At 37.4% G+C, this 13,454-nt stretch overlaps 1 protein-coding gene and 1 pseudogene across 1 annotated transcript; one reads left to right on the top strand and one right to left on the bottom strand.

Moving 5' to 3' along the window:
- Positions 1–5,983: 5,983 nt before the first annotated feature.
- On the bottom strand, positions 5,984–7,972 carry LOC123241258 (annotated as a pseudogene).
- Positions 7,973–10,045: 2,073 nt separating this feature from the next.
- SERTM1 (serine rich and transmembrane domain containing 1) lies at positions 10,046–10,369 on the top strand. Its single transcript, XM_044666592.1, has one exon. The coding sequence runs from the start codon at positions 10,046–10,048 to the stop codon at positions 10,367–10,369; it is 324 nt and encodes a 107-aa protein (XP_044522527.1).
- The last annotated feature ends 3,085 nt before the right edge of the window (positions 10,370–13,454 follow it).

Genomic DNA, 13,454 nt, shown 5'->3' with positions numbered 1-13,454 from the left:
CTGGAGCATGCCAGAGAGAGGGCTGCTCCCTTCCCCCTCTCCAAGCTGGGTGAGAAAAAAATTTCTCTGAGTACCTACCTCTCTGCCCAATAGCCCAATGGGAGTGCTTCCTCCCTTCCCCTGTCTGGAGTAGGGGGTGGCTCATATGAAGCATGAGGGTTGCAGTTTGGGCACTCTGGTTTTAAAAGGTTTGCCATCACTGTAATATATGAACTAAAATACCAAATTGCCACATCTTCAGCATGTCACTTGTTCTTCTGGAGAAAGCATTTTATTAATGTCATGTTGAAATACATACAACCTAATCTCTCAACTTCAGTACACCTTTACTTATATTCCTGGAAACACTCATTTGGAGAATGAAGCAATAAGACTTGAGTATAAGGGACATTTTATGAAGATCTATTGGGAAAGACTCTTTCATTAAATGATTTCTCCAAACTATCCATCCAAGTTTCCTTTTGAAAAAATAAAAAAGCTTTCAAGTCCCTACTGAAGGGAAAATAACAATAGGCAGTAATAAGGTTCACAAACCAAGAGGTTTACTGTGATAATTTAAGGATAATATGTATATATTGAGTCTGTCTTTTAGAATACCATACAAAAGTGTCCTGGCCAGGGTCAGAGTCAATTTCCATATGGATCATTGAGCTTCATTCTGTTTCAGGGCTGCTTATGGTACCCCTTACTCCATTCAGCTATGCTGGGAATATATGCAATATAGAGATAGCATTAGAGTATGTGAATGGATCCTAAAAATTTATTACTACTAAGGGAAAAGAGTGCAGATGGTTTATATTATCCTCTTTCCGGTCTTATAGAAAGTTAATTTCTTAGAAGCCAGCTTTTTTTTCTTTTTCCTTTTTTGTCTTTCGCCCCCAAGCTTAGCAAGGTACCTTAAATACAGTAGGTTCTTTACCCATATTTCATGAATGGAATTGAATAGGCTATTGAATTATTGGGCCACAGGCATTTTCTCTTGCCAGTATAATGAGAGAAAAATATTAATATCAAAGTAAAACTAATTGGTAGCCATTTGATCCCTCAGAAAGGAAATGCTTAGAAAGGTAAGGGCACAGACAACATTTTTAATGTAAACAGTACTGACATGGAAGACAGAAAGATGGCTCTATCCAAGGGAGAAAGCAGGTTCAAGGAACAGGACCTCTTATACCCAAGAAGAATTCTGGCCAGAGCTCAGGAAAGGAATTTCAGTCTAAATAGGACAGTAGATTTGGACTTACCCCTTTGCCACACGTATAATCCTACACACGTACCTCACTACCTTTGTATTCTAATTTCAGCCCACTCTTGCTGAAAGCACTTGTGCATTTCTGGGATAGAGTATCTCAATTTGTTCTTACTCTCTCACTGGCTTATTATTAGAAGGAAGCATAAAAGTAACGGTTTGTGAGCAACAGTTCTAGAAACCCAGACCCCTTAGGGTTACTCCTAGAGCCCTGAGAAGAGATATAGTGAGCTGTTCTCTGTAGTCCCCAAATTGCTAATGGGAATAGGAGTGGGAGCTTGGAACTGGGAGAGTATCCCAGAGGGCATGCTAAATAAACAAAAATAGAAGAGAATGAAGTAGATTCACCCATGGTGTAAGACAATTCCCTGCTGCCTACAGTTAACACAATCTGATTCCTTCACTTGGCCTTGGTGGATACTGCATAAAATCAGACTGGTGTATTTCTTGACCCAATCACTTTGCAATAGTAGGCACAGCCATTCAGTCCTTCTCTGTTCAGTTGGTGATAAGAGAATATCTACTGTCTCATAGACATCCAGCTACAGGCTTGCAAAATCAAGCTGAGATATCAGATATTGGCTGGTTTCCTGCTTTACCTGATATAGATCTTCTCTTTCTGTTCTTTGACATGGAAATCATTATCTTTCCCAATTACTCTATTGCACACATCCTGCTTATATCACACAAATCTAGATAAAGGAGCCTGAAGCTAATAGTCAGGGTTTGGGGGATATGTTCAGGGCAGCCTACACGCCTGGCATAAAAAAAATGCAATTGGTCTTTTTTTGGTTGTTTTCCCATCTCTGTGTGGTTGAGTGGTGATGGTCAAAAAAGCCTAGTCAGCAGACTTTCACAATTTTGTCACAACTTCTTACCCGGAGAAGAGCTGATAATGTCCCTACCCTTCTCCATGGTTCAGTCCCTAAAGAGAATACAACTTTTCTCCATGGAATTCAGTGTTTTCCTCTTAATAACTCCCAAAGGGACAAAATTTGCTGTCTTATGTGTGGGTCCATTGAGGCTGGAGGGGCATTGAATGGCCCTTGGTTGGAGGAAGGGTTAGGAGTGGTAGAAGCCCCTTTGCCTTGAGGAATAACGTATTTCCTCTCTATGGCAGCATATCTCTGTTGCCACTCCAGATCAAATTTATTTAGTAAAGGATCTTAATTTCCCCCACACCTTTTTTGCTTTGTCCCAATGTTCTCCTGAGTTAGGTTTGTTTGAATCTGGGGGGGAGGGGAAATAAAGCTGGCTGACCATGAAATGAATCATTTCCACAGATTACAATTTTTATGTTGAGATGCAGCTGTCTCCTTCCCAATCACCCATACAATGAGTTTCTGACGATTGCTTAGGAAACAGCACTGAAATCGTGCTGCCACAGCCTTTATGTGTCTGTCACCTGGGAGGAGAGGCATTTGGAGAAGCAGGCCAGAGACAGGTTGAGGGTATGCATTTGAGATGAAGTCTCATCTATGGTTTAAATTCAGTCTGTTTGGAAGGAACCATCCAGAAAGGATCAATCTGAAGAATCCTTTATCCCAGAGGAATTGGAAATTGATTAGATTTCACCTCTCCACTGCCTCATACTCAATGCTCTATACCATCCTACACATAAACATGGAAAATTAGGTTTTTATTCATTTCTGGCACATCACTATTGCCCATACACTGCAGAATAAAATATTTGAACAATAAAAAGAAGCTACAAACAATTTTCAACTTGAGCAAAAAATGGAAAAAAAATGTTTTTGAATTCTACCAAATTAAATGTATGCTTCACAAAACATGGACCCCTCTCTTCTAGACTAGAGTATTGAAATGGAGTTGATGTTGTTGTCATTTTAAATTTAAGTAGTGATTTTAAAATTATATTAAATCCCAAACCTTTCTCTCTAAAGTAATTTAAGGAGAAGAATGGAAAACCAGGACACGATATTTCTTTGCTCATTCTGCATCATCATATTAAGGTTATCTGGTAGAAGAGACATTTTACAGAAATCATCCTGTACTCTGAGTTTCCTATATACTATTTCAATGAGTGGCATTAACTCAAAATGTACTATTCTCAGAAACCTTTGAAGGTTAAGCAAAAAAGTTCTCTTGATTTTATTATTATGAAGAAAACACTGGTTTGGTCAGTTTTCTTAGAACCTAGAAATAATAAGGCCTCTTTTGTTCTCTGCAATTCAGCTGCTTTGTAACATGGCAATCCTCCTTTGTGCCTCAGTTTCCCCACCAGTTAATGACAGAGATGATTAAGTAAAATAATAACTGATATTGCATTTTAAAGTTTATGAATTCTGTTATTTATTTACATTGTAGTTAGCTAGGTGCTAGCCTTGGAATCAGAAAAACTCATCTTCCTGAATTCAAGACTTGCCCCAGACTCTTTCTTGTTATGTGACCTCGGGCAAGTCATTTAACCCTGTTTGCTTCCAGTTCTTCATCAATAAAAATAGCTGGAGAGGGAAATGGTAGACCATTCCATTATCTTTGCCAAGAAAACCCCAATGGGGTTCCAAAGAGTCAGACACTGATGAAAAAATGACAGAATAATATATAGTAATATATATAACATATATGTGTATATACACATATAAAATGTGTGTGCTTGTACTGTTTATAATATATAATAATATATTTAGTATGGTAGCTAAATTACTCTGTGGATACAGTGCTAGGCCTAGAGTCAAGAAGATTTGAATTCAAATCTGACCTTAGACACTCACTGCCTCACACTAGGAAAGTCACTTAACCCCGTTTACCTTAATCCACTGGCAAATCATTCCAATATCTTTGTCAAGAAAACTCCATATGGGTTCCCAAAGAGTTGAACACAATTGAGTGACTAATAAACATGTGTAGTAGAGTATATACTGTTTACTATATAGCATCATTAATAAATAATGTATAGTATAGAATAAGTTAATATATAATAGAGTATCAAATAATAGAAATTGATATTTATGTACCTCTTTAAGATTTTTAATTTGCTTTCAGCACAAAAACCCTTATGAGAGAAGCTGGACTAATCTTGCTTTGCAGATAAGAAAAATTAAGCTTTTAAAGGTTAAATAACTTGCCCAAATTCACACAGGTAATGAGTGACAAAACCAAGACTTATAACTAGATCTTCTGATCTTAAATCTTATAGTATGTAAATCCCATAATGCATGATACTAATGAAGAACATGGCATAATGGATTTGGGATCATTAGAAAGGATTTAGAACCTTGCTACATGTTATGACTTTGAACATGTAATTTCATCTTACTACGACCCCATTTTTCAAATTCATAAAATGAGGGGTTTTTGCAAAATGATCTTTTTTTCCATTTATAAAACTTTTATTCCACTTATGTTAACTTAATACACATGTTCTTGACAATTATGCTTGGATCGTTCATGAACATTTCATGAGACATTAAACAAATGTCATCATTTTAAGTTATTTTCCTGTTAACTATTTTTATGGCACATGCATGTTAGGCAAGTATCAAAAAAAATCACAAAAGCAAATAACCTAAAAAAAGTTAAATACATGGTTTTTTTGTTTTACTGCTGTGCTTGATATACAGTGACTTTATGAATATCAATCAATTCATTTTTACTGCTTCTTTACTTGTACATTTGTTCTTAGGTTGCCTAAACCATTTAAATACAAATAAAATGAGTATAGCAAAAATAATGAAAGCAAACAGCAGGTAACTTTATTTTTATTTTATTTTTTAATTTACTTTGTGATTTGAAATTTTATTTAATTAATTAATTTAGAGTATTTTTCCACGCTTACATGATTCATGTTCTTTCCCTTCCTTCCTTCCACACCCCTCCCATAGCCATCAAGCAGTTCCACTGGATTTTACATGTGTCATTGATCAAGACCTATTTCAATATTCTTAATTTTTGTGTTAGGGTGATCACTTAGAGTCTGCATCCCCAATCATATCCCCATCAACCCATGTGATCAAGCAGTTGTTTTTCTTCTGTATTTCTGCTCCCACAGTTCTTTCTCTGGATGCAGTGAGTTTTTTCTCATAAGTCCCTCAGAATTGTCAGCAGGTAACTTTACAAATAATGGAATGTGAACCCTTTCCGCCCTTCTTCAGAGTAAATTGACTGGGTTAGAACTTTGTCTTAAGGAATACTTTCCCAACCTCAATCATAAAGGTATACACGTTGAGATTTGTTTATTCCACAGATATACATGGAATGGCATGTAATATCTATGGGACATCTGTTTCTACCACAGCCATGAGTGTTCCAACCCTAAAGTACCCCACAATAACTACCTCTATGACTGGAACCAATTATCCCTTTTCCCCCCCCCACCATGACAGGCCAATATGTAGGCAATTTTCTTTGCTTAGACATAGAAGCTGTTTTAACTCTGAGCTTGTGAAATCCCAGTGTACCAAAAGTACTATGCCAAACATGTAAAACATGTATAAAAATCCCATCTCCCCATATTGGTCACCTCAGATGAAAACAGATAACTCCCCAAATGTTAACTGGCTCTACTCCCCTAAGAGTAAACATAAAAACCACACAGGAAATATAGAAATCCCCAAAAGAAGTAACATAAACCTGTCCTAAATTGTAAACAAAAACTATTCATGGGACAACACAGTTGACAAATGGTCTTACTGTGTCAATTTTAGAATGAGGCAGACAAAAGTTGGTACTGTGTCAATTTTAGAATGAGGCAGACAAAAGTTGGAAGGTGGGTTAATTCTCCCCTCCTTCTCCTGCTCCAGCTTCATCTCCTTGGGTGTCCGATGTCCACCATGTCTTCTCTCAGTAATTGCATTATTAGTGCGCTGTCTTTGTGTGATTCTTCATTTACTAGATCAAGTTCAGCAATGGCTTCATCGAAGGCTGTCTTTGCAAGGGAGTAGGTTTTCTCTGGAGGGTTCAGGATCTCATAATAGGACACAGAGAAGTTCTAGGACAGACCCAACATATAGGAGGCGCTGGTTGCATCTCCTTTTTGCTGATTTAAAATGCTTCTTGATGTGCTTGTTGTGACGGATCCACTAAACCTTTCTTGTCATCACCAGCAGCAACCTCAGCCAAGTAACAGTAGCACTCTCCTTTCATTTTCAAATAGAAAACTGTGTAATTAGAAAATCTTGAACCCTTGGACTTCATCTCCCAGAATCTTTTTCCATTCGTCCATGTAGCATCCTTACATAATGTTTATAAGTTCGCTGTAAGCCCGCCCTCTCATGGTCTTCTCTCATGACCGCAGATGGGTTAGCTCCCTTTTTACTCAAGCTTTTTATTTTCTTTTACTTTAAGTTATTATTAATAAATCTTATTAAATACAATACTTGGAGTATTTGGATATTCATTTTTAATCTTACAAAACTTTTCTTTCTGCTTGTGAAGCATTGGGAATCAAGAACTTTCCAATAGAGACAGCACATCATTGCAGATATCTCTTAGTTCATTCTCAGTTTTCTCTCTGTGTTCTCAGTCCATCAGCTCTTTTTTCTCAGCACCTTCCGTCTTTTGCTCAATACTTGAAACAACCCTCCAAGATGACCTTCGGGCCCCTACGACATTTTTGTAAGCAACAGAGAGAAGATTCCTCTCCTCATTGGATAATTCAGCTCCTTGCTCAGTTACGGACTTCATGTAGGATGCCACGTCATCCTCTCTCTCAGCCTGCTCAGCCAATTTGTCCTTCTGTACCAGCTCATTTTTATCCACGACTGACTATTCTGTGCCCAGAGTGAATGGCGGCTGTGGTGGCCGGACAAAGAGGAGGTTCAGTGGTCTCTGGGTGGCTGCAGTGGCGACAAAATGATTTCTAAGTTTCCTCCCAGTTTTACTTGAGGTAAACTGAGAACTGGGCTGCTACACTCATGTAAAGCATTCTTGTCAAACAATTAAAAAGTCAGTGTTACACTCAGTATCCAACCATAATTCTTCCTTTATTTAGGACTGTTAAGGGCTGGTGGCAGTCGAATGGAATTAAAGTCACCGGGCAAAGCATAATGAGCTGTAGGAGGCAAATTATTTTAGGTACTACCAAGATGTTGTCACTGGCCTTCCTGGAGAAACTTGCTAAGACTCATTAGCCTGCCCTGACAGGGACAGCCCCCTCAGAGGCTGCTCCTTCCTGGGGATCATTAGTGCAGCTGTGCTCTGGTCATAACCAGTGAATGTCAGACTCTTGAAGAATCATATATTTAATTAGATTAGGGGAACAGAGAGGAAATGCAAGTTTTAAAGGTAAAATACTGGACAGATAGAAAATGAGCAGTGCCATAGGAACTGTTTTGCCACTAGCATTGTGTCCTGAGGGATGAGATTTAGATAATTATTTGGAAATGATATAATTCTCTAATATCTTTGCATTAGGGAGTATCCCTCACTGGATCACAGAATCTCCAGTTTGGAAAGGAATTCAGTGCTTATTATCTAGCTCTACCCATAGCTAAGCAGGATTTTCCTTCTCAGTCACTGGTCCTCTGGCTTCCACTTGAAGACCTCCTCTAGTCATAGGGAAGTTATTACCTTTCCAAGAAACCTTTTCTAATTCTGGACAATTCTAATTATCAGGAAGATTTTCCCCCCATCAACCCTAAAATTTACCCCCAATCCTGGCATCTGCTGCCAGTTTCTCCTAGTTCTGCTTTCTGAGGTCAAACCGAACAAGTCAATTTCCATTTCCACATGAGAGTCCTTCAAATACTTGAAAGTGGTCATCATATCCCACCTTTATCTAAAACCCTTACTGACTCACATGTATACATTGTCAACTTCTAGTGACACTGGCTCATGATCACATCTAAGAGACCATATTCATTGCTCCAACCTCTACATCATCTCATGTGAGCTCTTCATTTAATTTCTGTTCTTGTATTCTATAGCATTTTATCCAAGTTTCTATCTAATGTAACCATATTCTTCTGGGTAAGAAGGAATCAATAAACTGTTTTCCTGTATTCTACCTTCTCTGTTTTTAATTTATTATAATTTATTTCTACTTCTTTTTATTTTCCCTCAACATACTCCAAACTACATTTTCTTCATTTCCAAAGTATCAGAGATATACTTGATTCTTCAACTTATTAGCTATGAAGATGTCCAATAGGTCCATATTTCTGGGTGGCTCATTAGATTGCCTTCTTTTTTGTAGACCAAACATCTCAGTTCTCTCAGCTGATTCTCCTTTGACATGGTTTCAGATCTTCTCACTATGTTCGTATTCCCTCTCCTTGGAATTTATTCCAGCTCATTGGTGTCTCCTGTGAACATGAAAAGGAGAGTCCTCTACTGATCCTCGTTAGAGATATCTCTTTGCTCATTAAATCTAATCCTCTAGGCCCCGATGGCCTTAATGAACAATTGCCCTAAGCAGAAAGTTTCTTGTACCCTCTTTTAAGAAATGTCAGAACTTTCCAGACCATATCCCAATAGTAGCCCAGATAATTACCAACTCTGCCCCACTGAATTCTGGATAGAGCACTGAACTTGAAGGCCAAAAAGACCTCGCTTCAAATCTCACCTCAGAAATTTACTCTCTATGTGACACTGGGCAAATCACTTTATGCCTGCCAGAATCATTTGCCTCATCTGTAAAATGAAGTTGGACTCAGTGGCCTCTAAGGTCTCTTCTAGCTTTAACTCTATGACATCCCTGTTCTGTCCTTGGGGAGATCAAGATAGAAAGTGAAGAAACATTGCATATACCATCTCTCTGTTCCTGTAGAAAGATTGAGTTCACTTATTTCCACCACATACCACACACCACACACCAATATCAACCCATTTTTTTTCCTTTAAAGTATGGAAGGTAAGGAAGTGAAAGATAGAGAATACACTCAAAGAAAAGACACAAGATGTATTCATTTTGCTTCATTTAAATTGACAACTAGAAAACTGATTCATGGAAAAGGTGGGCAATTGAATGATGTGGATATCTTGAGTTTAGAAGAACCAATATATGACAAAGGGAATCTACACTTTCTTCTTTCTAAAATCAATCAACAGGTACTACATTGGACATCTTAATCATGTACATATTAAAGTATAGCGATATTAGACATTGTCTTCAAGGAGATTACCACCTAATAGGAGAACCAAGATAGACAAATATGATTCCAATAGAAACTACAAATGTATTATTCTTGAAGTTTGCAGAGAGGGGAGAGTTGGTCTGGGGGTGGGTTGATGGGTTTCAGAATTGGTGAAATTTGAATTTTCTGGAGGAGGTAGACCTTGATTTGAATCTTTGGAGGCCTGTGCACAGAGCCTCATACTGGAACATGTGTTGAAACTGCAACAGATGGAACACATAAGAAATGCATTTTAATTTTATCTTTAGCAACTTGGAGAAACCTAGCACCTAGTGTACTGTGGAGAGATAATAAAAGTTCATTGTCATGTCGTTATTCATAATGTGGTAAATGATACTTGCTCCCAGGGAAGAGTTTTGGTTTTTTTCCCACTTGATTTAATAATCATGTTTCACATCACACACACACACACACACACACACACACACACATATGCAGATACCAAAAGTCCAGATTTGCCGCAGATATTTTCTGAACAGTGTACTTAATTCCTTCTGTTTTCTTTTACAGTTCCAGTGGACACCAGATCCTGAATTGTGCTTGTCTGGAAAGCAAGACCTTCATCTTAGATAAAACAGCCTGCTATTTCTGCCAACATTTCCGTGGAAAAATGAAAAACTATAGCATCTGTCCATTTTAACCTCTGTCTGACTGTAACTTTGAGTTTCAATACATTCTTTCTGTCTCTTACCCCCCAAAGATGTCAGACCCTGATCCTTCATCTGGACTTGTGGGCAGTGTGGAGAATGGAACTTTCCTGGAGCTCTTTCCCACCTCTCTCTCCACCTCTGTGGATTCATCTTCTGGCCATTTGTCCAACGTCTACATTTATGTTTCAATATTTCTCAGCCTTCTAGCATTTCTGCTCTTACTCTTGATCATTGCTCTGCAGAGGCTTAAAAACATCATCTCATCCAGTTCCTCCTACCCCGAGTACCCTAGTGATGCTGGGAGTTCATTCACTAACTTGGAAGTCTGTAGCATCTCCTCTCAGAGATCTACTTTCTCCAACCTTTCTTCCTGAAGAAAAATGCAAGAGAACAATTTGGTGCTGGAGGGGCTTAGTTGCATGCTATTTGTTGCCTCCTGGAGGAGGTGACTGTATGAGGCTAACCTGGAAGAGGTGACTTTTTGAGCTCTTAAACTACCCCTCATCCTTTAGTCTCAATTTCCCTTTTAATTAGCAGCGCTTTTCATCTCTGAACATAATGCTAAAACAAACAGCTTTAAGCATCTAGGAGTGATACAGTTTCACAACTACCTGGTAGACCTACATCTGCCTCTTAGTAGAGGGATCCATTAATTCCATGGCATTGGGCATTCACATGCTAAATTCAATTCATTTCATCTATGTGATATTGGACTGTGTGCTTCTGGACTTCATCTCTTCTGAGAAACCATTAGGCCAATGGAGTCAACCAAACTTCTGGTGAAAATTATGCTTTTTTTGCTATTGAGAATTATTCCATTTCCCCCCTAATATATGAAAGAACGTTCCCCATGAAACAAATAATTTTTTAAGCAATTTCAATTTGAATGTCCCGGGTAGAATCATAACATTTTGAAGAAAGGCTCCAAATACTTCATTTTATTTTAATGAATCACAATTATATCTGACCAGGATTGGGAAGAAATTAATATTCCCATAGAGTAAGATAGAGACAACAGTGAGCCATGCATCAGATTCTCAATATATTCAGTCTTTTGGAGTTTTTTCATCCCAGATCAAATACTCCATAGTTTTGTCATTCTGTGTATTGATAATTATCAATTTCAGCACAAGTTAAAAAACTAAAAAATTTGTTTTATACCTATGATTCCCACCAGTGGAATTTAAGCACATGGAGACTAGACTAAGCATCATACCATCCTAATTTGCAACAATCAACTTGATTGAAATGTGCTCGTGTATTCGGTTTCATACTCTACATCTTAATGTAGAATTCTGTGAAGATGACAAGACATCAGATACATGTTGACTCACATTAAGTTGAAAGTGTTAGAGACTGAAATGCAAAAGCTATATATTTTCATTCAAAGCTCTAAGTGAATGTTACCTCCCTTTTTATCGTTGTCATATGCTCTCTTGTACTAGGAATTAGAATTACAAGATGAGGTCTAAAGTTGACATTTCTATAAATGTAGGTTATAATAGTAAGAGTAGGATGTGATGGTCAGATCAGGTATAGCTAGAATCCAAGACCTATCCCTGAGCCTGCATGCATATAAGCACAGGCCTAATACATGAAAGAAATTAAACTCTCCAAAAATGATATCTGGCTCTTGGAGATTAAGAATTTTCTGTTTAAATAAAATTTAGTACCCACAGCAGAAATGTAGGACTGCCACTACTTACTACAATCAGGTGCCTCATTGCCAAGATCACGTGTGTAAACATGGCAACCCAAATGGACATTTCTTGCTTAATGTATTTTTTATAGTCTTCTCCTAGGCCAGTTCCTGCCCATTTAAAGATTTCTATGACAAATCTGAAAGGCACTTTTGTAATATAGCACAACTATTTGACTGGATAGTTGAACTGATTCAGTCACAAGAACAACCCCCAAAAGTGATCATTTGTTCAATTCAAGATTTTTCATGGCATAGACATACCATTTATGTAGGTAAGTATAGGAAATGTAGAGGACTTATAAAAATAGAGAGCCATAAGATTCTTCATTTTAGCTAAGGCTAAATCAGAACAACTCCATCTTTGATTAACTACAAATTCATAACTGGTCTAGGAGTTGTACCTAATTGTACATATCTTGGGTTTTGTGAGCTTGTGCAGAACTGACTTCTATCACCACATGAAGTACAATTCATGGATGAAGGAGTCAAGAGACAGAAAAAAATGAACTAGAGACATGCTTTTTATCCACTGTTGCTGCTTCTATCCTTTTATGAATGCCTCAATTGAATGAAACACCCAGACATATGTGTTTACAATATGGCAATGTCATCTTTATGGCATAGGATCATGCAGATTTCAAAGGGACAATTTTAGTTACTGAGAAATAATATTAGATAAAGCAGCTTTTAATTTTTTTCAGAGTCACTTGAAAGTAATATATGCTGACTTTTTCTTCTAAAAGAGACATAAAAGTCCCCCTATCAGAAGAGCCAGTCACAGAAGAAGAAAAAAAAATCAAAGAAAGTATTAAATTGCCACAACGCATCCTAAAAGACCTGATGGTCCATTGTGCTCAACTTAATGTGTGATAATTAGCAACATATTTGTGTGCAATTATTAGAAGATAAATTCTATTTGTTCTCTGCAAATGTGCAAGGCACCTGTACAACTTGAGGTGGGTTTGTTCAAAAGAGTTGGGAGTTTAAATGATAAATAAAAAAATGGAGCCCATCCAAAGTCTGATTTATTTTGTTTATTACTTCGACTATGACATGAACATTACTATGACTACCATAACTATTATTACCACCGTTACCATCACTACTTTATTGTTTTCCAGTTGTACCCAATTCTTTGTGGTCTCATTTTGAGGTTTTCTTGGTGAAGATCCTGGAGATCCTTCAGGACCTGACAACCTACCTCCAGTATCTTTTTCATCTTTACAGATGAGGAAACTAAGACAAACAGGGTTAAGTAAGCTAGGGTCACACAGCTAGGAAGTATTTGAGGTTAGATTTGAGCTCAGAAAATTGATTCTTCCTAATTTCAGGCTCTGCTCTCTATCTAGTGTAGTACCATCTAGCCTACTACTACTACTACTACTACTACTTACTACTACTACTAATTACTACTACTACTACTAATTACTACTACATTTATTTGAAAAGTGAGGGTGCCATAAAAAAATCACTAAATTTCTGGCTTTTTATATACCCTTATCTGCAGTTTACTCTGGAATCTCATTCTACTTCTTATGTATAATTCAAATCTGGGGCCTTACAGATGTGGAAAAAAGGCTTACCCCTCCATTCCACCCCAGATCACATATAAACACTAAAGATAACAATACAGTTATTGGGTACAACATGACTTTTTCACCTCTAAGAAAATACAGAAAATGCAAAGAATTCAAAGGAACTCAGAAACAAATGCAGAAAACATTAAAAGAACTCATAATAGTTTATATATACAATTC

The sequence above is a fragment of the Gracilinanus agilis genome, chromosome 3 (assembly GCF_016433145.1).
Source record: "Gracilinanus agilis isolate LMUSP501 chromosome 3, AgileGrace, whole genome shotgun sequence".
Classification (NCBI taxonomy): Eukaryota; Metazoa; Chordata; class Mammalia; order Didelphimorphia; family Didelphidae; genus Gracilinanus; species Gracilinanus agilis.
The sequence above is the reverse complement of the archived record's forward strand: the minus strand, read 5'-3'. Positions and strand labels throughout refer to the sequence as shown.

What these genes read in the sequence shown, in the direction of transcription:
- SERTM1 (XM_044666592.1), top strand. Translation starts at nt 10,046, where the DNA reads ATGTCAGACCCTGATCCTTCATCTGGACTTGTGGGCAGTGTGGAGAAT.